Source organism: Schistocerca cancellata, chromosome 9 (genome assembly GCF_023864275.1).
Source record: "Schistocerca cancellata isolate TAMUIC-IGC-003103 chromosome 9, iqSchCanc2.1, whole genome shotgun sequence".
In the NCBI taxonomy this organism is placed as follows: domain Eukaryota; kingdom Metazoa; phylum Arthropoda; class Insecta; order Orthoptera; family Acrididae; genus Schistocerca; species Schistocerca cancellata.
Window position 1 is genome coordinate 443,390,946 of NC_064634.1, and position 27,098 is coordinate 443,418,043.

The following is a 27,098-nucleotide window of genomic DNA, read 5'->3' on the forward strand; positions in this document are numbered from 1 at the left end:
TATAAAATTAATTGTTGGTAAGGCGGGTACCAGGTTGAGATTCATTGGGAGAGTCCTTAGAAAATGTAGTCCATCAAAAAAGGAGGTGGCTTACAAAACACTCGTTCGACCTATACTTGAGTACTGCTCATCAGTGTGGGATCCGTACCAGATCGGGTTGACGGAGGAGATAGAGAAGATCCAAAGAAGAGCGGCGCGTTTCGTCCCAATCCCTTCCAATCCAGACCACTACATTACTGTTATTGTGTATCTTATGAACTAATGACTGTGATATCGTATGTCACATTCCTATCTCGTGCACCTGCTGCCTCTCCCTTCTGCAGCCCTATCCTGCGTACCTGCTATCTCCTCCCCCCCCCCTCCCCCCAGCCATCAACTACTCTTCCATAACCCTTCTTCCATTCCAGCCACTTTCTCCCACTACCCATTGTACCCTGAACAACACTCCACCTCAGTCTATCTGCGTATACAGAGAGAGAGAGAGAGAAAGAGAGAGAGAGAGAGAGAGAGAGAGAAAGAGAGAGAGAGAGAGAGAGAGAGAGAGAGAGAGAGAGTGTCCACACACTAGCTCGCTGTATGTTTTGTCCAAAAGCTATTACACATTTTCATTCTTTTTCTGTGTCTGCTGATGACTCATTGTCTCTAATATCTGGTGAGTTGTCTCCTTCAGTCAAAGCAGTCAATGGTGCTTGTGTGAATGTGTGTATCTGTTTCAGAAGATGAAGCTCATCCAAAGCTTAACAATTTAGCAGTCTCCCTTTCTTTTACACAATGTCTTTTTCTGAGTTAACTCCTGACAGAGTCCAAATTTCTCCCTAGGGTCAATTCATTCTCAGCATCATCATGTATACTTTTTGGCCAGATTATAATATGATGCTAATCTCACTTGATACAAAATCTTGAAATGAAAACACACTTAACGAAAAAAATGACATTCCTGGATCTCACACAAAATCCACATATCATTCTCTTGGATGAAGTGAGAGCAAGAAATGTATCATTCCAGTTGGCATCACATCCACACAAATATTGTATGCTGCAGCTAAATGACAGCAATAAATATGTTAATTTGGCTTGTAACATATGAACCACAAATAACTCTGTTCTCACGCACATGAAAAAGCCAACTTCCCATCTGACTGACTGCAAATATGTGCAATACATATTCTTTCCTCAAATATACATAAAAGATGGAAACCATTAACAAAAATAAGGAAAGGCAACCACTCACTCTTAGCTGACCGGTGTTGTAACATAGCATTACTGAGCTTGTCAAGATGAGGATTTGGAGGAAAACTTAAGAGTTAAATTGGGGTACATATTTTATTTCCTTTTGACTCTGTCCTTATACATGGTTCTGTTCTGGATTCAAGAATTTGACTCATAGTAATCCAAGAGTTGACACTTGGCAACCACTACAATTATGCTTTGGCCACAAGGAGCTTCTAATATAATTTCTTCTATTGTACAGTCATGCAAGTGATTGTATTGGAGTCAAGGTTTAATTAACATAAACATACTAAGCAGTTAATATTCCAACAAGTGGATTGTAAAGAACTGTCAATAAATATTGTAACTTATCTTTTGTATTATTGTCGTCTAGGGGTTTTCCCCAAGAGGCCAAAGTCATACTTTCAGAACTATGGGAATGAAACAATGCCTCATAATGCTTTACAGACTTACTTCTTTCTTGGTAATGCTGACATATTTCCATCATTGGCCTTGAACTGGCTCTTATACAACATTGAAACAATACATTCCTTTAAGATGGAAATTAGAAAAAATATGTTTACAAAATTATAATTAGAAATCATGTTTTTACAAAAGCTTGAATTTATTCTGAATAATCTTGAAGGATAGTGCATGTCAAACAATATTTGCAACTGAATAGGGTTGATTTTTCCAAACATGCTGAAAGCACTCGATGCAGTATCGACCTTGCTCGAACAATCATGTGACATTTGACTCGCGATGATAGTGCAAGGGATATCAGAGAAACTATGAACTAGCCACTGCGAAAATCTATTGTTCTTCTTAAAAACTGCCAACTTTAAGAAACACAGGAGCAAATAACATTAAATTCTATCATTTAACAAACTTTTGTTGTATTTGAACAGGTTAGCAAAAAAAGTTGTCATACATGTATGTATACCATATACGTATATTTATGCAGCCTTTTATGTAAAGGTAACATGAAAAGGGGAAATCTTGACCTTCAAAAACCATTACTTGATTCTGAAATGAAGCCAAAATTTTATTTGGTTACGAGACACTGATGATTTACCAAGTGATTTGCAAATGAGAAATTCGTCACTATACACATATCAGAATATTGGAGAAAGTTATTACCAGCTTTTAATCAGCTTTAGAACAAGATGTTGACATGCAGATGAAACGAGAAGGAAGATTAATCAAGAATGAAATGTCTAACAAACAAAATCAATCCCATTAAATTGACTGTAATTGTTGTTGCGAGAGTAAATTACAGCAGAAAGATCCCATGTGGAGATAGTACAAATACACATCACTAGATCGCAGGATGATCAAAGTTCGACAATTGGACTGAATAGTGATTGTGATCTCTCATTTATTTGTCGCTATTGTTACATGTGACTGCAGCCTACAAAATACTGCCATGTTTCACTGTTGCTCAAGCACAGCACTACCAAAAGTTCAAGGGGGAACAGCGACCCAGCTTGGCTGAGAACTATGACGGGTGTGGGAGGGGAGTGTTCAGCAGGCATAGATTCCAATGTGCAGTCAACCATGTGTACTCTGGCTTTTTATGGACATCTGCCATGTTTTAACTGCAGTCTACCTGACCTTAGAATCGAATTGACATTAAAATTGGACAAATACACAACAGCAGCATACATTTCCTCAGGTGACACTATAAGTCTAGGTGGGGGCCACTGGCATACTTGCGTGTTTAGTGTAGCTGTGTTGTCGATGCTCACCGTGACATGTGATGGGAATGGTTGGGAGTGTGTCAGCTGCTAGTTCTACACAGTCAATGAGAGAGCAGTGGGCAGATGAGTGTAGAAGCGAAAGCTGCTATGTGTTTAGAAACAAACACTATGTTCTCAGATTCCATAGTAACCACAATCTCAGAAAGTGCTACATATTCGGAAGAAACAGCCAAATGTTTGTGACAAAAGAGGTACAAGTTTCATAACTATCCTGTTAGGATGATGATGATGATGATTTAAAATAGTGGTATCACAGATGACATGCTAAGCAAACAAAAAAGGCAGTGAAGATAAAAATTAATGTAAACAATTTGTGTACTTTAATTCTCCTTGTACTAGCAAAATATAGACATTCAGTAAATGGCATAAATTTGGAAAAGGTGTAATGTTAACTTTTTAGACAGACCAACTACATCAATAAAAGTTTGTAATTTTGGTTAGTCAGAAAATGTTAAAAATAAATTTTCTCAAAGAGCTTCTTAAAAAGGAGGAGCTCGTCTTACACTCTGGTACACCCCCCTCCCCCAATTAAGTAAAGCGTGCTCCACAGAAATGGACAGATGCTGAGAGTTTTGGTCAATGCTTATTAGGATGGCAGTATCTATCTTACCCCTAGTGAGATAAGCCTCTACATTCTTACATTTGTCCTCTATCCATCCCTGCTTAGCCATTTTGCACTTCCTGTCAATATCATTTTTGAAACATTTGTATTCCTTTTTGCCTGCTTCATTTACTGCATTTTTATATTTTCTCCTTTCATCAATTAAATTCAATATTTCTTCTGTTACCCAAGGGTTTCTACTAGCCCTCGTCTTTTTTCCTTCTTGATCCTCTGCTGCCTTCACTATTTCATCCCTCAAAGCTACCCATTCTTCTTCTACTGTATTTCTTTCCCCCATTCCTGTCAATTGTTCCCTTATGCTCTCCCTGAAACTCTGTACAACCTTCGGTTCTTTCAGTTTATCCAGGTCCCATCTCCTTAAATTCCCACCTTTTTGCAGTTTCTTCAGTTTTAATCTACAGTTCATAACCAACAGATCGTGGTCAGAGTCCACATCTACAGTTATGATTCTCAAATTAGTTTCTTTAAAATGTGTGGGTGTCAGATAAGACTCATTTTCATCCCTCAGATTATGTGAACCAGCAGAACTATTATTACTGCCTTTAATGAATACTCTTTAGGCAGCTGTAAAGTGAAGACATGGTATGCAGTTTCATCACATTAAGTCACTGAATGACCCCTCCTCCCTTCTTTAAAAGGCACATGGACTGAATCTCACAATGATTGAGGCTCCAGACTGGTATGTTGAGATGTTGCAGTATTTTGTTGTAGCTGACTTATGTGTGAGTCCTCAACTGCTCAGTGCATGGTTTCAACAGGATGGTTTGACTTCGAACACTGTAAAGTAATTGATGGCAGCTGTGCTAGAATTTGGAATAAAACAGCTGCTCTTTTCTTTTTATTTAAAAAACTACAACTAGTTTCAGCCTCCAGGGTTATTTATCCACTGATGTTTAACAATAATGGAAATCCCTGAATGGAGCAGGATGTAAAAAACAGAAAGGCATGCATTCATCTATAGTGGATCAATGAGTGGAGCACAGAAACATTGAACAGAAAACAGCATTAACACTAGCTAGTGCTCAAAAGCTAGTGTGAATGCTGATCTCTGTTACATGTTTCTGTGCTCCACTCATCAGTCTTCCGTAGGTAATGTTGCCTTTCCCTTATTTTATATATTCAATGATTTTTGTCATGCATTTCATTCAAAACCAATACTACAGATTTGGAACCTGAATCAAGTTGGTCCATTTGCTAGACAAGAAATTGTGCAGTAACCATAGTATCATATGATTGAATGACATTCTGTGGCTTCCAGCCAACTTATGACTTTCTTGTTGTTGGGCTGTCTCAAACATTAAATTTTTATGATTTGGTTGAGGACTTTGAATGAATTAAAACATCAACTGAAGTTTACATTTATGGTTTTTTAGTGGAGATGTTGTATCAATAGAGCACGTTTACTGAAAATTGATAATTTGCATTACCATTTCACACAGGAAACATTGTGATGGTGTAGTTTCTGAAATAAAAGTTTTTGTACGATTTCTTATGATTTTCTTAGTTAAAAAAAAAAAAAAATATTTCCCATTTTTATGTTGCCCTGTATAAACTCAATCACTCCCACATCAGCAAGTAAGTTTAGCATTGATTAGAACTTGACAAACAAACATGGATACTGACTCGCCTAGACATGTGATGATTAGATCTTTAGTGTTTTGTCGGGAGCATTGCAATGGAAGTGTTCATTCCTGAATGTGAACAGTAGACAAAAATGAAGAAAGGCAAGTGTCACCTGTTTCTGATGTAGGGCACAGAGGCTGCGGGTTTGTTAGTTTGGATGACTGTGCAGGTGTGTGTGTGTGTGTGTGTGTGTGTGTGTGTGTGTGTGTGAGACAGAGAGAGAGAGAGAGAGAGAGAGAGAGAGAGAACCTAGCACAGAAAGATTTAATGTTTACCACAAGCAACTATTAAAAACTTAAAAGAAAAACACAAACATTGTACATTCTAATGCAACAGTTATTAACAGCCCAGCCGAACAGAATTTTTGGCACACTAACCTGGAAGTACTCAGCAAATGTCTCCAGCTTTGTACAAAGCTTTTGCATGACTTTGATGGCACTTGGTAGAAACTCTTGGGAGGAATGTCGACATGCATTGGTAAAACCCACAGGAAGACTCATTGTTTCAGCCGGCTTCATTGGCCAAGTTTTTACTCCACCACCATATAAATGTTCCAATTTTCCCACGTAGTCATGCAGGAGAAATAGCAATGTCCTGATATCAAGATGGTCTTTCTGTGAAAAGAAAATGCTGTTTTCACTTACCACAAATGAGACATATTTTAATATAAACAAAATCATATAATCATATGAAAAAGTGTGGATGTTTATGATAACTTTGAAGTAATACAGACATTAATATTTTTATTGAGAGTAAACAAGAGGTGCTAATTATTTTTTATGGTTCTGTGCCTCAATCTGTACAAACAGAACCCTTATACGATCACTTTGTTGCCTGTCTTGTCTGTAGTTTTGTCTGTCTGACTGTTAAGAACCCTTTATATCGGGAACGGAAACCTCTTTCTCGGGAATGGGTACACATATCAAGATTAAATTTATGTCACATATTAAGGTCTAGAGTAACTTTGTGTTAAAAAATTTTAAGATACTACCTAAAATCATGAATATAGTAACCAGAATTATAGTATGGCCAGGAGACGCTGGCCAGCTTGCTGAGGGCGTCAATGGTGAGTCACCGAAAACCACAAAGGACAACTACAGCAATGGATGAACAACAGGAGAACATGACAGAATGACAAATCCTGAATGTAGCCCAAATCAGGACCCTTAAAAGTAGCAATATCAAGAACCAAGCAACACTGCATATAATGAACAAACAAGAGTGCAGACAGAACACAACTGAGATCCAGGGCCTTGCACTGTGAGCTTTATTTCTCGGCCATGGGTGCTGATAGACTGGCATGTGTGATGTGGCTCACACCCAACACTGAGTCAGTGACAGCAGTCCTCACAAATATTAGGAGTGCCGACTAGTGGCTGTCATCTAGGTCCATGTGTTCAGGTGGCCTTTTGATCTCATTGGGCTGGTATACCAGAATGAACTTTGACAAGAAGCAAGGTTTCACATACAAGTAAAGAAAAAAATCTGAAAATTGTTAATTTGTAATTATATCACACGAAAAAATATATTTTTTGTCATTTTTTTTATCTGTAGGTCTGTCTGTCTTTCTTTCTTTCAAGACCCCCTTTGTCTGGAACAGGTTGGCATACCAGTTCAAATTTATGGCACATACTGAAGTCTGTAGTCCCTTGGCGGTGTAAAAAAATTGAGCTTCTGTGAATGTAATAAAAATATTCAGCCACTTGTCACATATTTTGTTACTCACAAACTCATTCATCAAAACCTATACATTCACATCTACGTGATTACTCTGCTATTTACAATAAAGTGCCTGGCAGAGGGTTCAATGAACCAACTGCTATCTCTCTACCATTCCACTCTCGAACGGCGTGCCGGAAAAACGAGCACTTAAATTTTTCTGTGTGAGCCCTGATTTCTCTTATTTTATCATAAAGATTATTACTCCCTATGTAAGTGGGTGCCAACAGAATGTTTTTGCAACCGGAGGAGAAAATTGGTGATTGAAATTTCAAGAGAAGATCCCATTGCAATGAAAAATGCCTTTGTTTTAATGATTGCCACTCCAATTCAAGTATCATGTCTATGACACTATCTCCCCTATTTCACAATACAAAATGAGCTGCCCTCTTTTGAACTTTTTCAATGACATCTGTCAGTCCCATCTGATGTGGATCCCACAGTGCACAGCAATAGTCCGGAGTAGGGCGGACAAGTGTGGTGTAAGTGTCTCTTTAGTAGACCTGTTCCAAATTCTAAGTGTTGTTCAGGGACAGATGAACTTAATAAAACTGTTAGCTCCTGGGGTTGTAAGCTAGACCACAAAAGAGAGAAACTGGAAGAATACTGTAGCAGTAAGTTCCAAACAGTGTAAATTCACTGTAAAGAACAGATGAGAAAGGTTGGATATGACTGCCGTGGGAGGCACAAACAAATAGAAGAGCGGTGCACCAGGGTTAAATTGTACCTAGAAGACTGATTAATTCAGATACGGCTGCAATGTGTGGCTGAGAATGAAAGTCTGAAAGCCAAGTGTACTGAAGGGCTGAAAAAAGTTACATGAAATAGAGAGCAGCGTACCAGTGCATCAGTGTCTCGGTCATGTACTGGTAATTGTGTGGAGGTGAAGAGTGTTCTAGCTAAAATGTAAGACTTTTGTATGTTTGACCCAGCAGAATCTTTCATCCCGAAGATTTTCTGAAAGGTTTTTGAGATGAAAAGAAGATATTGTTTATCAAGGTCATCTGCATTGCAAAGCTTTTATATGGGGAGTAGCAGTTGCAAGGGGTTGTTAAACAGTTAAGAAGCTTCAAGTTAACTTTGTCTTGAAGTATTGGTTAAAGGAATGTCAGCAGCCTATACTTAAGTTATATTTCAACACTAAGGAGTCCAATGGAATTTTTGCCCTGTAATGGGTCACAATATGTTTCTGCGGTATATCAGAACTGATGGAAAGACGTGACATGAAATGTGTTGTTTGGATTTCTGGGCACTTTCTGCAGAGTAACATTAGTGAAATAATAACGAAGAAATTAAACAGTTTATGCAATAACACAGTGTACACGTGGACAAAAAAATGACAATTTCCTGTTTAAAAACATACTTTCTCCCTGGTGAAAATGCACTATACCCCAGGCGAAAGTAAATTTTTTCCGATGTTAAGTGACAATATACTTTCTCTCGGAGCTGTAAACTTATCAATCTTCGAATGGTGATAGTTTTATACACTAGTATAGTATAGTTTTATACACTAGTATAACTTCCAGGCACCTTAGGGGGCAAAATAAAGAAAACATGTTTTGGAAAGATCTTTGCAGCAGTGCAACATTTACTCTGCACATTTTCGCACTACAAAAGTATAAACAGGAATTACGCCAAGCAGAGCAATGGAAATTCTACCAAATTCAGCGCGGTAGCTTCCAAAGCAACTGAACGTAAGACTGTGATGCACTTTTGTCAGCCAATCATAGCCTATGTACGTGATTTCACCAGCCAATGACAGCAGATATTCAGAGCATAGGACACATGATGTAGTCATCCAAAGCAACATCACTGTTACGTAGCATGAACCCACAAATAGGTATAGTTAATGGCTAAAATTAATATACATACAGCACAGCTACAAGGAAAACTAAGCTTTCACATATAATATTGGTCCTAAGAACAAAGCTTAAATTGCAACAGCTGAATATTTCTAACAAGCATGATTATAAATTTCACTACTGTGCACTGAACTTTGTGGGTTACCTGGCTGAATACATGTTCTATCGAGCACTCTACTTTTCCACAGAAAAGTCAAATACGTGTGCTTATGGTAAAGAACTTGCTTCGCATTTTATTTTTTGCCTTCATTTCCTCGTAATTCATAATCTATGAAAGAACTAAAATAAATATGAAAAACTAACATTGAAACTTGGTATTTCTTAGCACGCATTACCCTTTAGGATATATCAAACACAAATCCGCCAGTAAAATATTAAATAATGGCATAAATGGATGGTCTTCTGGGCCCAAAATTTTTCTACATGGCTGGTCCTCAGTGCTAAATTCTGGATGAGAGTATAACACTGTGATTTAAGTAATTCATCACACACTCTCATACATAATGTAATTCATCTTGCATGAAAGGAAATGCACTTTGAAAGTAAGGCTTCTCAAAGCACCATTCGCAATACTTTCCAGCAACTTGTTACAGACATAAACAGTTGTGACATCACATTCATCAAAACATGCTCCATAAGAAAGATGTTTTGAAAGTAGTTTGTTGTTATGAAGTACTGCATAGTCTTTGACACATTTTGCTGTTGGCACATGCTTGTGTGTGTGCACTGTGTATTGCTGTTGTTTCTCATTTAAATGTTGTTGATGCAGTATTATTCTGCAGGTCGGCTTAAGTAAAATTCTTTGTTAGAGTTACATGTTCTTACAAGTCAAAATTACAAAAATTAACTGAAAACTAAAATAATGAGAAATTCCCAAAAATCTAAAAAATTCTAGGTTTTTTTTCCGTATTACTCCCGGATTAAAAAATTCCTTGGTTTTTTTTAGATTTCCTGGGACATATACACCCTGAATAAACATTGTTCCAAAAATCATTCTTCTTGGACCAGTCATATTTGTGTTTGAGAAAATTATTAACAACTTTAGTCAAGAAGTTGCAAGATTTGCAGCATGTGAACTTACGTTAAATGAAAAACTAAGGAATTTTCTTATGTAGTAAAAGGAGAACTAAACATGCTGAAATTTCTGCACGATAGTTTGACTCGTTCCAAGAAACAAATAGATAAGAAATCAAAAGTGTATGTGGTCAACAAAAATGTGCTGACCTTAAGTTATGCTGAAGTGTTGAGAGATGCCACTGTCAATAATGTTGCCACACTGCTTGATAATGAAGACGTGTAATGACAACACGACACTACTTCTTTTCCCCAATATCAATCTAACTAAAAACCAATCATACAAAGGGAAGTAATCATCCTTGGTGAAAGCCATGGTCGCAACATTTCTTCCCATATAACTAACATCTAATATGTGTGCAGCAATGTTCACCAAGCTTGGTGCATCATTTAGTGAAATTAACAAACTTAGAAAACTGTGAGACATAAGTGGGCAGTCTTCCAATGATTTCACTGTGCTTATTGAAGGCTTGAATGATGTTTATAAGAACAAAATGTCCACAGCCACCCAGGAATTGAAGAAATGTTTGGATCTGCTGACATATGCCAACATTCTATTTTTCAACATAGCACATTGCTATGATCTGTCATGGTGGTCCTGTGTTAACCAGTAAAAAACTTCATCAAATGAACAGTTAGAAAACATATGTAAAAAAAAAAAAAAAAAAAGAAAAAAGAAAAAAAAAAAAAAAAAAAGGAGACATTGATAAATGTAAACTGAATTGGATGTAGATTTTACACTCAGCATGGTTTACATTTAAATGGACTGGGTAAACGTATAGTAGCCAAGGAAGTGGTTGGTATAATAGTAAATAAGCCTCATGTACTAAATGCACTGAAAATAACATTAGAATGGGATCAACAATCTTATGGCAATTCTTTTTTAGCTTGGGTGTGAAGAATGATTGTGTTGACAAAGTGCAAACTGAATTACATTCAAACAGGACAGACCTCTCCCTACCCTGTAATAACTCTGTGGTATTTTTGCCTGTCAACAAAAGGTGGGAATTTAAGGAGATGGGACCTGGATAAACTGAAAGAACCAGAGGTTGTACAGAGTTTCAGGGAGAGCATAAGGGAACAATTGACAGGAATGGGGGAAAGAAATACAGTAGAAGAAGAATGGGTAGCTTTGAGGGATGAAGTAGTGAAGGCAGCAGAGGATCAAGTAGGTAAAAAGACGAGGGCTAGTAGAAATCCTTGGGTAACAGAAGAAATATTGAATTTAATTGATGAAAGGAGAAAATATAAAAATGCAGTAAGTGAAGCAGGCAAAAAGGAATACAAACGTCTCAAAAATGAGATCGACAGGAAGTGCAAAATGGCTAAGCAGGGATGGCTAGAGGACAAATGTAAGGATGTAGAGGCTTATCTCACTAGGGGTAAGATAGATACTGCCTACAGGAAAATTAAAGAGACCTTTGGAGATAAGAGAACCACTTGTATGAACATCAAGAGCTCAGATGGAAACCCAGTTCTAAGCAAAGAAGGTAAAGCAGAAAGGTGGAAGGAGTATATAGAGGGTCTATACAAGGGCGATGTACTTGAGGACAATATTATGGAAATGGAAGAGGATGTAGATGAAGATGAAATGGGAGATACGATACTGCATGAAGAGTTTGACAGAGCACTGAAAGACCTGAGTCGAAACAAGGCCCCCGGAGTAGACAACATTCCATTGGAACTACTGACGGCCTTGGGAGAGCCAGTCCTGACAAAACTCTACCATCTGGTGAGCAAGATGTATGAAACAGGCGAAATACACAGGCGAAATACCCTCAGACTTCAAGAAGAATATAGTAATTCCAATCCCAAAGAATGCAGGTGTTGACAGATGTGAAAATTACCGAACAATCAGTTTAATAAGCCACAGCTGCAAAGTACTGACACGAATTCTTTACAGGCGAATGGAAAAACTAGTAGAAGCCGACCTCAGGGAAGATCAGTTTGGATTCCGTAGAAATGTTGGAACACGTGAGGCAATACTGACGACTTATCTTAGAAGAAAGATTAAGGAAAGGCAAACCTACGTTTCTAGCATTTGTAGACTTAGAGAAAGCTTTTGACAATGTTGACTGGAATACTCTCTTTCAAATTCTAAAGGTGGCAGGGGTAAAATACAGGGAGCGAAAGATTATTTACAATTTGTACAGAAACCAGGTGGCAGTTATAAGAGTCGAGGGACATGAAAAGGAAGCAGTGGTTGGGAAGGGAGTGAGACAGGGTTGTAGCCTATCCCCGATGTTATTCAACCTGTATATTGAGCAAGCAGTGAAGGAAACAAAAGAAAAATTTGGAGTAGGAATTAAAATCCATGGAGAAGAAATAAAAACTTTGAGGTTTGCCGATGACATTGTAATTCTGTCAGAGACAGCAAAGGACTTGGAAGAGCAGTAGAATGGAATGGATGGTATCTTGAAGGGAGGATATAAGATGAACATCAACAAAAGCAAAACGAGGATAATGGAATGTAGTCGAATTAAGTCGGGTGATGTTGAGGGTATTAGATTAGGAAATGAGACACTTAAAGTAGTAAAGGAGTTTTGCTATTTGGGGAGCAAAATAACTGATGATGGTCGAAGTAGAGAGGATATAAAATGTAGACTGGCAATGGGAAGGAAAGCGTTTCTGAGGAAGAGAAATTTGTTAACATCGAGTATAGATTTAAGTGTCAGGAAGTCATTTCTGAAAGTATTTGTATGGAGTGTAGCCTTGTATGGAAGTGAAACCTGGACGGTAAATAGTTTGGACAAGAAGAGAATAGAAGCTTTTGAAATGTGGTGCTACAGAAGAATGCTGATGATTAGATGGGTAGATCACGTAACTAATGAGGAGGTATTGAATAGGATTGGGGAGAAGAGAAGTTTGTGGCACAACTTGACCAGAAGAAGGGATCGGTTGGTAGGACATGTTCTGAGGCATCAAGGGATCACCAATTTAGTATTGGAGGGCAGCGTGGAGGGTAAAAATCGTAGGGGGAGACCAAGAGATGAATACACTAAGCAGATTCAGAAGGATGTAGGTTGCAGTAGGTACTGGGAGATGAAGAAGCTTGCACAGGATAAAGTAGCATGGAGAGCTGCATCAAACCAGTCTCTGGACTGAAGACCACAACAACAACAACAACATCAGATCTTCAATTAGTAGATGTTTTTAGTGTTCTACTAAGGAAAAGTAAAAATTCTGTTCTATGTATTAATGAACATTGGCTTAATGAGAATGAACTATACTTCTATAGCCTTCAGGTTATACTTCTATAGCCTTCAGGTTATTATTCAGTCAAGTTTCTGTAAAAGTCTGAACAATTATGGAAATGCTTCAATACACATCAACAATGATCTTTTGGCAAATTACACTAATCTTGACATCAATAATTTGTGCACCGAAAGTGCATTTGAGGCAGCTGCTGTACTGTTGATAGGTCCCAGATTACTTTTAAGTCTTTACACCGTACCTATGACAGCAATATTGATGTCTTTACATTGATCCTAGACAGAACAATGTCTCACTTCAGACCTACAATCAATATAAAATTTTACCTTTGTGGATATTAACACTGACATTAGGGTTACGACGACAAACCACTTACACTTGCTTAATTTCACCAGGTCACATAATATGTTTCTCACAATCAACAAGCCAGCAAGACAGCTATGATGTCTGGTCAATGTTATAACAAATTTAGAAAGAAATATGTATGAAATAGGTCTCTTTAATACCGTGTATCTGTTAGGTCATGAAGAGATATGATTAAAATTGCTGACACAAAATCCCATACAGCAATGTGAATAACCCAAGAAAAATAGAATTATTCATGAATGAGATTTTCACTCTGCAGCGGAGTGTGCGCTGATATGAAACTTCCTGGCAGATTAAAACTGTGTGCCTGACCGAGACTCGAACTCAGGACCTTTGCCTTTCGCGGGCAAGTGCTCTACCATCTGAGCTACCGAAGCACGACTCACGGCCGGCCCTCAACTTTACTTCTGCCAGTATCTCGTCTCCTACCTTCCAAACTTTACAGAAGCTCTCCTGCCAACCTTGCAGAACTAGCACTCCTGAAAGAAAGGATACAGTGGAGACATGGCTTAGCCACAGCCTGGGGGATGTTTCCAGAATGAGATTTTCACTCTGCAGCGGAGTGTGCGCTGATATGAAACTTCCTGGCAGATTAAAACTGTGTGCCCGACGGAGACTCGAACTCGGGACCTTTGCCTTTCGCGGGCAAGAGAAGCTGTGAGGGCCGGCCGTGAGCCGTGCTTCGGTGGCTCAGATGGTAGAGCACTTGCCCGCGAAAGGCAAAGGTCCCGAGTTAGAGTCTCCATCGGGCACACAGTTTTAATCTGCCAGGAAGTTTCACATCAGTGCACACTCCGCTGCAGAGTGAAAATCTCGTTCTGGAAACATCCCCCAGGCTGTGGCTAAGCCGTGTCTCCATTGTATTCTTTCTTTCAGGAGTGCTAGTTCTGCAAGGTTGGCAGGAGAGCTTCTGTAAAGTTTGGAAGGTAGGAGACGAGATACTGGCAGAAGTAAAGCTGTGAGGGCCGGCCGTGAGTCGTGCTACAGTAGCTCAGATGGTAGAGCACTTGCTCGCGAAAGGCAAAGGTCCCGAGTTCGCGCCTCGGTCGGGCACACAGTTTTAATCTGCCAGGAAGTTTCATATCAGCGCACACTCCGCTGCAGAGTGAAAATCTCATTCTGGAAACATCCCCCAGGCTGTAGCTAAGCCATGTCTCCACTGTATCCTTTCTTTCAGGAGTGCCAGTTCTGCAAGGTTGGCAGGAGAGCTTCTGTAAAGTTTGGAAGGTAGGAGACGAGATACTGGCAGAAGTAAAGCTGTGAGGGCTGGTCGTGAGTCGTGCTTCGGTAGCTCAGATGGTAGAGCACTTGCCCGCGAAAGGCAAAGGTCCCGAGTTCGAGTCTTGGTCGGGCACACAATTTTAATCTGCCAGGAAGTTTCAGAATTATTCATGATTCTCATATCAATGTTTTCAGATCACAACTGTGTATTATAAAATGGTCCAACTTCCTGTCTCAGTTTACAAATGTCGTTGAAGCTTTTGACAATTTTGTCAATCTTGTTTCTAATATCCTTAACATGTGCAGCCCTGAAGTATTAAAAAGATACATGGGGAAAGCAGCCAAAAGTAATCGCAGAAATTTACACTGAAGGTTCATAGCTGGCCCCAAGAAATAAGAACACAGGTTATCAATCTCTATAACAAATCAAAGAACAGTGAAGAAGTTAGACTTCAGTAACACCCCCCCCCCCCCCCTTCCCCACCTGTGCAGAATTACTTGCGCAGTAAAAGGCTGATCGTAACAACTGTTTGTTCATCATCATCACAGGTGATGAAACACGGGTTTATCACTTCAAACCAGAAACAAAACAGCAATCCACACCAACTCTCCTCCAAATAAAAATTTCAAAGCTGAACCCTCAGCTGGTAAAGTCAGGCATTGATCTTCTTGGACTCTGAGGGGGTTATACTGTTTGGTGCCTCAAGGTGCAATAATCAACGCTGAAATATGTTATGCTACCCTTAGAAAACTGAAGAAATGACTTCAGCGTGTCCGTCACCACAAAAATGCAAACAAACTTCTCCTTCTCCTTGAAAACACAAGACCTCAAACAAGTCTGCGCACGCAGGAGAAGCTCAGAAAACTTCAATGGACTGTTCTTCCTTGTCCCTTGTACAGCCCGGATCTCCAGCATTCTGACTTACATCTTTTTGACCCAATGAAGGATGCACTCCACAGGACGCAGTGCATGGGTAATGGGGGGGGTTACTGATGTTGATTAGAAGTGGGGTACAATGAGGGAAAACAGACTCTTCCAGTCAGGTGGCATAAATTCGGCACTTTGAAAGGAGATTATGTTGAAAAATAAGGTTCTGCAGCCAAAAGAGTGGAGAATAATATGGTTTATTAGAATCCTGAATAAAGCCAACCTGATTTTTAAAAAAAATGTGTTTCGTTATGTATTGAATGCCCCTCATAATATCAGCCTCTATCTCACTGAATCATTTAGTACAAACAGAAAAATGGCAGTTATATATGTATCATGAAGTGAGTAAAATATCCTTCAATACAAAGAAGCAAACTACGGCTATTTGTAAAACTAATTTGGTACACAAACAAAATGAAATTGAATGTAATATACAAACAAGTTACACCCAGCTGACTTACTGATGTGGTCTCATCTGTATTTAGAGGTCGACACAGCAAAACAAGAACATCGACATCTAGTTCTCGCAGGAAGTGATGCCTCATATCGACTGACAGTGTACCCGAAGAAGTGATGTTTGATGCAGCAGCTGGGGCTACTTCTTCTTCCACTTCTGGTTCATCCTCCTCCTCTGCAGCCTCTTTGGTTTTCTTGGAGGCTTTACGCTTTCTGCCTCTCTTCCCAGGTGGTTTTTTCCTACATATGTACAAAAGATTAAAACATTAATGTGTATTTGAAACACATTAGTCTGTACAGAAATCACAACACACACATAAATATGGAAAGTATACTGATACTCAGCAAACTCAGAAGGTGTTCAATCACAGACTGGCACAATGAAAATGAAAGCTAGAAATATTCAGCTATTGGAGTAAATCCTTCATCACACCTAAAAACCTCACACATCCACAGTTCACAAACACATGCCTTAGCAACTGGAGAATGTGTGCAAGTTTTCTATGTCTGATGAAGAAATTAATCTAATCAAACAATGTAAATCCAGGAAAGTTGCTACTCACCAACAGCGGAGATGCTGAGTTGCAGATAGGCACAACAAAAAGACCGTCACAAATAAAGCTTTTGGCCAGTAAGGCCTTCGTCAAAAATAGACGACACACACACGACTGCAGTCTCAGGCAACTGTAGCCCAACCTTCTCCCCCTTCCAACCTCTCCCCTTCCCACTGTCTAACCTCCCGACTGCACATAGCAGCTCTACCCTCTCTACACCTCGTCCCTGCACGCTCCCTGCACTCTCAACCACCCCTACCCTATTATCCGTCCCCCTCCCCGCCCCAGCCTCCTTACCGCCACCCAGTCACCACTCCCATCATGCACTGGTGCTGCAGCTTCCAGTGTGGCTACAGTTGCCTGAGACTGCAGTCGTGTGCGTGCGTGCGTGCGTGTGTGTGTGTGTGTGTCGTCTATTTTAGACAAAGGCCTTACTGGCGGAATCTTTATTTGTGACAGTACTTTTGTTGCGCCTGTCTGCAACTCAGCATCTCCACTATATGAAGGAATTAATCTAGGATTTTCCGCTGTTTGTCTGTATAAATATTTTATGATTAGAATATTACTGTATTTACCCGATTATAAGACGAGGTTTTTTCCCAAATCTATCATTCGAAAAATACAGGTAATTTTATATTCACAGATTAAACTATTGCTGCTGAGATTACCACTTTTACATTGTTTGATGGAGTACATAGGCACTGTCTTTATAGACGAAGCTTTGCCTATTGAGGTCACAAGTAGATTTATTTTGAAGAATTTGGAAGGGCAAGGCCGGGTACGTGATATTCGTTTACGAACAGGCTCATGACTTGTGTGTGTGTGTGTGTGTGTGTGTGTGTGTGTGTGTGTGTGTTGGGGTTTATGGGTGCTCAACATCAAGGTCATCAGCGCCCTGACACACATTAAAAGGAACAAATGTGGAGAGACCTAATAAAACTGAAAAACACATTCAAAGAAAGCAGGAAAAGAGGGAAATTACTACATAAGAAAGTAAAACCTAAGGGAAGGGAAAACATAGCAACAAGAATGACACAGGAAAGTGTCATTGGCTGGCCACTTACATAAAAGATGGGCGAGCTTGTCACACAGTGAGCAAATTAAAATCCTCTCCCTAAAATCTTTGTAAAAACATTTGACAAGGCACAGAACTTTAAAACTTTAACCACATTCGTCCGAGTGTTGCCTAAAAGAGTTGGCAGGTCCGCTGGCAAATCAGCCGAGGCCCGCTGGTCAGAAAATAAAACACAATCCAGTAAAATGTGCCTCACAGTGACCTGGACGCCGCAAGCACCACACAATGGAGGGTCTTCTCGCCGGAGCAGGAAGCCATGCGTCATAGGGCTGTGGCCTATTCGAAGCCGAGTGAGGAGAACCTCGTCCCGTCGATGAGGCTGAAAGGAAGTACACCACACACGCGTTGTGGGCTTGACTAGACGGAGCTTATTGTCAGTCACTTCCAGCCACTCATCCTCCCACCGACACATGACTCGGGAGCTCAACAGCGAGGTGAGTGCGTGCAACGGGATAGCACACTGACATACGTGTGGATCAAGACACGCCTCCTTGTCTGCGAGATCTGCCCTTTCATTCCCAGCAATGCCGACATGCCCCGGAACCCAGCAGAAAGCTACAACCTTCCCCAGTCGCTGTAGTCGGAGGAGGGCATTCTGGATGGTCTGGACTACTTTATCCGCTGGATACAAATGGTGCAATGATTGAAGGGCACTGAGTGAATCGGAACAGACAAGAAATTTAAGAGAGGAAGAAAGTCTCATCGGCTCCAGTGCCCGCAAGATCGCAGACAATTCTGCATCAAAGACAGTAAAAGTCTGAGGCAGGCGGACCTTGAGGACACGATCCGGAAAAACAACTGAGCAACCCACGGAATCCCCTTGTTTCGACCCATCCGTAAAAACAGCTACATAGTCGTGGTGCTCAGATAAAATAGCAGAAAATGCTGCATTAAAAACGGTGGCAGGAGTGCAATCTCTCTTGTACTGCAATAAATCGAAAATCACACGTGGCCTCTTCAGTAACCAGGGTGGCAGGCGGTTAAAACCCAGGATTTGGGGTTGTACAGACTCCACACCGAGGGACTCAAGCACACGGTGCACTCTGATCCCAAACGGCAACGTAGCCCGGGGACGGCTCGAAAAAAGGCGATCCAGAGGGGGATGGGCAACAAGATGGTGAGCAGGCGAGCTGGGAGCTGCAAGAAACTTACAAGCTTGGCGCACCAGCAGGAGCTGCCGCCGGATGGTAAGTGGCGGTTCGCCAGCCTCAGCGCAGAGGCTGGGTACGGGACTGGTCCGATAAGCACCCGTAGCCAGTCGAATCCCAGCATGGTGAACAGCGTCAAGGATCCGCAAATAAGACGGCCTCGCTGACCCATATACTGTGCAGCCATAGTCCAGCCGTGAGCGCACGAAAGCTCGATAAAACTGAAGGAGACGCGCCCTGTCCGCTCCCCAAGACCTGTGGCTGAGGCACTTGAGGATGTTCAGTGCCTTCAGTGTTCTGGCTTTCAAGTCACGTAGGTGTGGCAACCATGACAACCTGGAGTCAAAAATTAGGCCCAAAAACCGCACTGTGTCTCCAAACTGTAGGACAGTATCCCCCATATGCATGGCAGGCAACGTAAAAAGACGACGAGAACGATTAAAATGAACACAAACACACTTATCGGCAGAAAACCTAAAACCCGTCTTTGCAGCCCACTCCTCTAACCGCCGCACCGTTAGTTGCAATTGACGGCTCGCGGATGCAACACTAGAGGAGGACTCCTCACTGTAGACGTTATACTGTTGATTGCTATGGCAAAGAGGGTAACGCTTAAAACACTGCCCTGGGGGACACCGTTCTCTTGCTCAAAGCGATCTGACAGTGTGTTACCAACACGGGTCCGCTGAGACAGGAAAGACCGAATGAAAATAGGGAGGCGGCCACGAAAGCCCCATTGATGCAGTTGTGCAAGAATACAGTGTCTCCAAGTAGTATCATACGCCTTACTGATATCAAAGAAGATACCGATACAGTGATGCTGACGGAGGAAAGCCTGCTGAATAGCCGCCTCGAGGAGGGTCAGGTTGTCGACTGTGGATCGAAATTTTCGGAATCCACACTGAAAGCGGCTAAGGAGCTGTCTGGTCTCTAGCAGCCAGACCAGACGACGGTTAACCATCCGTTCCAGGGTCTTTCCGACACAGCTTGTCAAGGCGATACTATGATAACTACTGGGACATGTGCGGTCCTTTCCTGGTTTGAGGAGAGGGATGAGGATTGCCTCCCTCCACGAGGTGGGGAACACTCCTGTGTGTCATATGAGATTAAAACATTCAAGGAGGATTTCCTTTGACGCCGCTGGCAGATGTCTAAGCATGGAGTACCGGATGCGGTCGTAACCCGGTGCAGTGTCAGAAGTCTCAGTAAGAGCCGACTCCAGTTCCCACATGGAGAAAGGGGAGTTGTAGGCCTCAGAACCGTTCGACCGAAAGTTCAAATTCGCTCTTTCGAGAGTCGCACGGTAGTGACGAAACGCTGGATCCTGGGTTGCAGTGGCAGTACTTTGTGCAAAATGCTCTGCCAGCGACTGAGCTATGGCGCTGGGTGTCGTTTGGAGGCATCCCTGGTTCAGGACTGCAGCTATTGGTAAATGGCTGCGTTTACCGGAAATCTTCCGGATGGCTTCCCATACCTTTGTGGAACAAGTGGAACGGTTGATGGAGTCCAGAAACGCCTGCCATGACCTTTTCTTGCTCTCTTTAATGACACGGCGTGCCCTGGCTCTCGCGATACAAAAGGCGGTAAGATTGACCGCTGTTGGGCGGCATGTAAATCGGCGAAGAGCCGCACGCCTGTCACGGATGGCTGAACGGCACTCTTCTGTCCACCAAGGCACAAGGCGCCGCTTAAGAGTGCCAGAAGACTGTGGTATGGACAGGTCAGCAGCATGGTGGATCACAAGCGTGATGTGATCCACCCATTCCTGTACGCTGTTGTGGCGGTCAGAGACAGCCAACCAAGTGAACAGTGGCCAGTTAGCCCTGCCAATCATCCACGATGGTGGCCGCTGCTCCAGCAATACACCATCCAGGAGATGAATGCGGAGAGGGAAGTGGTCGCTGGAATGTAGGTCGTCAATGACCTCCCAGTGAACGGAGTCAGTGAGGGTTGGAGAGCAGAAAGATAGGTCAATGGCTGAGAATGACCCTGTAGCACTAGAGAAATGAGTCGGAGTACCTGTGTTGAGGATGCACAACACTTGAGATGTTAGGAGGCCCTCCAAAATTCGACCTCGAGTGCAAATAGAAGTGGAGCCCCACAGGACATGATGGGCATTGAAGTCTCCCAGGAGGAGAAATGGGCGGGGGAGTTGGTCGATAAGGTTTGTGAGAGCCTCTAAGTTCACTGCATACAGAGGGGGTAAATAAAGGGAGCAAACGGTAAGCCTCCGACCAGAATAAATTGCAACTGCAACTGCTTGCAGGTCAGTATCCAGGGGGAGAGCAGAGGAGTGGTGGTCATTATTGACAAACACGGCGACTCCGCCTTTGGCCCTGTCTCCAGTCAGGTCATCTTTGCGATACAACCTATAGCCCCTGAGTACAGGAGCATCAGATTGTTTTAGATGTGTTTCCTGTAAACACAAGCACAGGGGGCGTTGCTGTGCTAGGAGGTGCAGTCCCTCCACATGTGCCCGGAATCCATTCATGTTCCACTGAATAATGGGAGCCATCTATCAGGGCGGGAGTACCTTCAGTCGCACTTTCTGTCGGGGAGGAGAGCCCGCAACAGGTGGAGGCTCAGTTTTGGGGCGAGACGATTGCCCCAGTCTGACATCTACCTCCATCGCCTCAGAAGAGGAGTCGAGAGAGACGTCAGAGAGAATGACATCCACATCAGCAGACTGTAGAACTTCAGTCTCCTTTAGCGGGCGAGTCTTCACCTTTGGCTTGTGCTTCGATTTTCTGGCCTGAGGTGGCATTGGAGCCAAAACCTCAGAAGCGGTAGGGGGTGTAGAAGCGCTAGGCATTGCACAAGACTGGACCTGGGAAGGGGCAGGAAGTTCCATGACGTCAGCTACCACGGCCTGGTCAGAAGGCCGGGGAGGAGCAGCACGCTTCACAAGGAACAGCAGCAGCACATGTACATTGACAAACACAGGTGCCAGTGCTGACAGTAGCAACCTCCGTTTGTGTAGCGGCATCAGTTTTCAAGACTGGCTGTTTCAGAACGGAAGAAAAGGAAGCAGCGAACGTGGGCGGCTGCAGGGACTTGTAAATTTTCTTTGCCTCACCGTGCGGGATGCGTTTGGTGGTTTTAAGTTCCTGGATCTTCCGTTCCTCAAGGAAAACTCTACATTCCCTACTCCACACAGGGTGATCCCCAGAGCAGTTGACACACTTGGGAGGAGAGGAGCAATCAACTCCCTCATGAGCGGCTTTACCACATTTCCCGCAAGTGGCTTCCCCTTTACAGCCGAGAGTAGTGTGGCCAAAGTGTTGGCATTTAAAACACCGCATGGGATTGGGGTAATAAGGCCGTACACTGAGACGTAGGAAACTTGCCTTCACATGCTCTGGCAATTTGGTGCTGTTAAACGTAAGAATAAATGAGTCAGTTTTTATGAGAGGACCATCCACCCGTTTCATAACGTGTTGCACGTCGACAATTCCTTCCCGGGACCATTCAGACTTCAGTTCGTCTTGGGGAATGTCGACGAGATCTCTGCAAGTCACAACACCCTTGCTGTAGTTCAAGGTGTTGTGAAATTCAGTCTCTATCGCAAACTCCCCAAGAAATTGTGCCTTCTGAAGGTTCTGGACTTGCTGGAAACTAGATGTTTCAACCAGCAAGGTGCCATTGCGCAATCGCTTTACAGACTTTAACGTGCCAGCAATACCCTCTAAGCCCTTCTGTATATAAAATGGCGAAACTTTTTCAAAACTCCCATCTTTTCTTTTAATTATGAGAAACACATTCTGAGAAGCAGAATGCGTTCTGTTACTAGTACCTGAATCAGGAGGACTGGCTACACGAGCCCTCTTGTTAGATTGGGTGTTAGAACCTACCAGCGGCCCACCCTTTCCGCTGGGAAGAAAAGAAGAAACGTTCGAGGGTTCCATCTCGATCCCACGAGCAGCTAGGGAACTAAAGGTCCGCTCAGACAGAGCCCCGCGTGCCTGAGTAAGCCCTATACAACTGGGGTGTGGCAGGTGCCCCAGAGGTTGCCCGCTTGCGACTGTTCCACCTCAACAGCCATGCATCTCATAGGCGCGGAGCACACCGGAAGACTGAGGGGTTTTTTATAGAGGTTTGTTCCATCCTCGCGATCCGGCCGGTCAAGCCAAGATCCCCATTCCCTGAGACACACAACATTCCACCGCCGCGCCGCACGGTGGTCGCTGAAGTGTACTCAGAGCTTACGGTGACGGGGGACTGGTGGCGCTTACCAGTCCCCAGCTCAGGAACCCCGGGGTCGCCAAGCCCGTACCTAGCAAATGAATGCTGAGCCCCTGGGGGCGGCTCATGACTTCCCGATATGCTGAAATGCTCAGACAGTACTGACACTGAACAATCACATGACATTTGACTTGTGTAGTGCTACTGCAAGGGACACAAGGAACTATACACAAGCCCCTACAACAATCTATTGCTCTACTTGAAATTTGACTGTTTTGTGAAGCATTTGATTCAATATTTGATTTGATTTTGAGAAACTGTAATGGTTTACTAAGTGGGTCGAAAATGAGGAATTTGGTTGCTGTTCAAGTATCAGAAAACTGGATAAAAATTTTACCAGCTTTTAATAAGCTTTACAACACGATTGTGAAATTCAAATGAAACAAGAAGAAAATTAATCCACAATAAAATGTCTAACAAATGAAATAAATCATATTAAACTATAATTGTTATTGTGACAATAAATTACTACAGTAAGAGCCATCGCAGAGATACTGCCAACAGACATCATTAGATGGTGGGACAAGCAAAGTTCGAGAATTAGAATGAACCGAGACTGTGACCTTTTATTTACACATTAGTTGCTGTTGTTACCAACGACTTGCACACTAGAAGACATTGCAGTGCGTCCTTCACAGCTGCTTAAGCACAGCACTATGGAGAGGGAACAGTGACACCAGCTTGGTTGAAGACTATATGAGTACAAAGATTGGAGTAATGAACAGGCAGCAAATTATGTCATGTTGCCAACCATGGAAATCTATATAGCATACTTTGGCTTTTTAGGAACCTCTACCACGTTTAAACTGGAGTTTGCCTGAATTCATTTATGGCTGAAATTAAAATGACTAAAATTGGGCAAATACTCAACTACACTACTGGCCTTTAAAATTGCTACACCACGAAGATGACGTGCTACAGACGCAAAATTTAACCGACAGAAAGAAGATGCTGTGATATGCAAATGATTAGCTTTACAGAGCATTCACACAAGATTGGTGCCGGTGGCAACACCTACAATGTGCTGACATGAGGAAAGTTTCCAACCGGCTTCTCGTACACAAACAGTAGTTCACCGGCGTTGCATGGCGAAACGTTGCTGTGATGCCTCGTGTAAGGAGGAGAAATGCGTACCATCACGTTTCCGACTTTGATAAAGTTCGCATTGTAGCCTATCGCAATTGCGGTTTAAGGTATCGCGACATTGCTGCTCGTGTTGGTCGAGATGCAATGACTGTTAGCATAATATGGAATCAGTGGGTTCAGGAAGGTAATACAGAACGCCATCAGGGTGTATACGGGGACAAGGAAAAAAAATTCCCGGATTATTCCCGGATTTCTCCCGGATATCCCGTTTAAAAAAATATGCTTTTTCCCGGGCGAAAATACACCTTTTCCGTGCTAAATGACAGTACGTTTTCCGTAGATTTTCCCTCGCAACTGTAAAACTTATCAATCCTTGGAATGGTTAATGTTTTATACAATCGCGTAGATCTTCCCGGAAAAAAAGAAAAGAGGGGGCAGAGAAGTTTTGGAAAGACCTTTGTTTTGCAGCAACATATACGCTGCATATTTTCGTATTACGAAAGTATAAATTCGAATTGCACCAAACACAACGCGTTAGTTTCCGGAGCGTTGAAACCGAGGATGATATGTCCTTTTGTAAGCGAGTCATATCTCAAGCCACGAAATCTCGCCAGACGACGACAGCAGCTATTCAGAGCATAGGACACGTGTTTTAGTCAGCCAATAGCACCATCACTTGTTACATAGCGCGAACACACAAGAGGAAAAGTTAACGGTTTACATTAATGTACACAGTACCGTATATCTACAAGAAAAGCTAAGCTTTCACATATAATATTGGTCTCTAAGATTAACACGCTACAACAGAAGCGTGTGTTATACTTTAAGATACATCACACAAATATGCCAGTAAATTTAAAATTATGACATAAATGTCTCGCGGCTCGAAATTTTTGTAAGTGGCTGGTCCTCAAACTGTTGAGTTTCGAACGCTCTGTGATTTAGATATCCATCCCTGTTTCTCACACGTAACATAATTCATCTTGGGTAAAAAGAAATTTACTTTGAAAGTAACGCTTTTCTAACCACCGTTCGCAATATTACCCGGAGACTGTTAGAAATAGGTTCGATTTACCAGTTGCCAGAGAGCGCCAGAAAACAGACATTATTGTGCGTGTGCAACTGCAGTGGTGTAGGAAGCCAGCATGTTCGTGTGTATAAAGCACTAAGAGAGCTTAGATTACACCATCAAAGAAACAGGGCATCAGACGATACTCCAAAGAGCATCGGAATTTTGTAAACCATACTAAAATGCATAATTCAGCTTGAAGTGCAAATTGGCTTTATCCAGATTCACGATGAAGCAGGTCCCATCTGATATTAAGCTTTTCAGTGTGATTTTTGGGATTCAAATTTTCTTGGAGTACCAGTACTATGCGATCTCATTTTTGGTTCTTTATTATGGCATAATGCCATACATGGCAAAAGATGATAACGTGCACTTGAAATTCAGTGAACAGTTGGAACTAGCCAATACTGTAGAATGAAACACTTCGTTTCAAATAAAATGATCGCCTCAGCGGAAAGATTAATCAAGCCAAATTTCTTTAGCAAACTTGCAAAAATATTGTTCTGCAAGGCGATTAATGCTTGACTGCTACTAACTTGGAAATAAAATAATAATATATTTTTCCCCTCCGTAATCATGTGAATGTATTTTAATTCACTTGATAGCTCACGGCCACAGAACTCCGTTTTGTTTTCATGTGACGTGGGAGCTGTAAACGAAGAGAAGCAGCGAAATCACGTAACGTAAACATGGGTCACGTGCAGGTTAACCCCCTCCCCACTACAACTCAAACAGCCAAACTACAAGTAGCGCCGTAGCGGGGAGCGGGAGAAGGTACTGCTTATACGCGAGTCAAATGCGCATGCGCAACACACCGCTGGTAATTGGTCAAACGAACCTAATGTGAACAGTTGCGACGTCATGCTCATAGCAAGCAGTTCATTGTTACGAAGAATTACAGTCTGCGCCCTACGGCCTTTTTCATATTTTTGCTATTTGCAGACGCTTGTGCGTGCACGGGGTTTCGTTGTAAATTGTACATTTCCTTTGCCACTAAAGTTTTTTTCCCTCTCGTTTATATTTTATTGCTGCAGTATCATTCTCCAGTAGCAGGATACAATAACGATCTTTGCTAGAAAATCAATTCTGCAGTCAAAATTACAAAAATTTAACCGAAAGCTAAAACAATGAAAAATTCCCGGAATTCCGAAAAATTCCCGGGTTTTTCCCGGTTTTCTCCCGGATGAAAAAATTCCCGGGTTTTTCCCGGATTTCCCGGTTGTCCCGGGTCGTATACACCCTGGCCATGCTTGATCCCAATGGCCTTGTATCACTAGCAGTCGAGATGACAGGTATCTTACCCGCATGGCTGTAAAGGATCGTGCAGCCACGTCTTGATCCCTGAGACAACAGATGGGGACGTTTGCAAGACAACAACAATCTGCCCGAACAGTTCGACGACATTTGCAGCAGTATGGACTATCAGCTCGGAGACCATGGCTGCGGTTACCCTTGACGCTGCATCACAGACAGGAGCGCCTGCAATGGTGTACTCAATGACGAACCTGGGTGCACAAATGGCAAAACATCATTTTTTCGGATGAATCCAGGTTCTGTTTACAGCATCATGATGGTCGCATCCGTGTTTGGCGACATCACAGTGAACGCACAATGGAAGCGTGTATTCGTCATTGCCATACTGACGTATCACCCAGCGTGATGGTATGGGGTGCCATTGGTTACACGTCTTGGTCACCTTTTGTTCGCGTTGACGGCACTTTGAACAGTGGACATTACATTTCAGATTCGTGATGACCCGTGGCTCTACCCTTCATTCGATCCCTGCGAAACCCTACATTTCAGCAGGATAATGCACGACCGCATGTTGCAGGTCCTGTACAGGCCTTTCTGGATACAGAAAATGTTCGACT

The 27,098-nt window shown here is 42.2% G+C and overlaps 1 protein-coding gene across 1 annotated transcript in view; it reads right to left on the reverse strand.

Moving 5' to 3' along the window:
* The window catches only part of LOC126101551 (Fanconi anemia group D2 protein), a 225,542-nt gene that overhangs the window by 47,840 nt on the left and 150,604 nt on the right, over positions 1-27,098 (reverse strand). Inside the window, exons 17-18 of the mRNA XM_049912189.1 lie at positions 16,059-16,293; positions 5,592-5,828 (exon numbers count right to left, since the gene is read on the reverse strand). Of these exons, the coding sequence (XP_049768146.1) occupies positions 5,592-5,828; positions 16,059-16,293 (472 nt within the window). The remainder of the gene's footprint in view (positions 1-5,591; positions 5,829-16,058; positions 16,294-27,098) is intronic.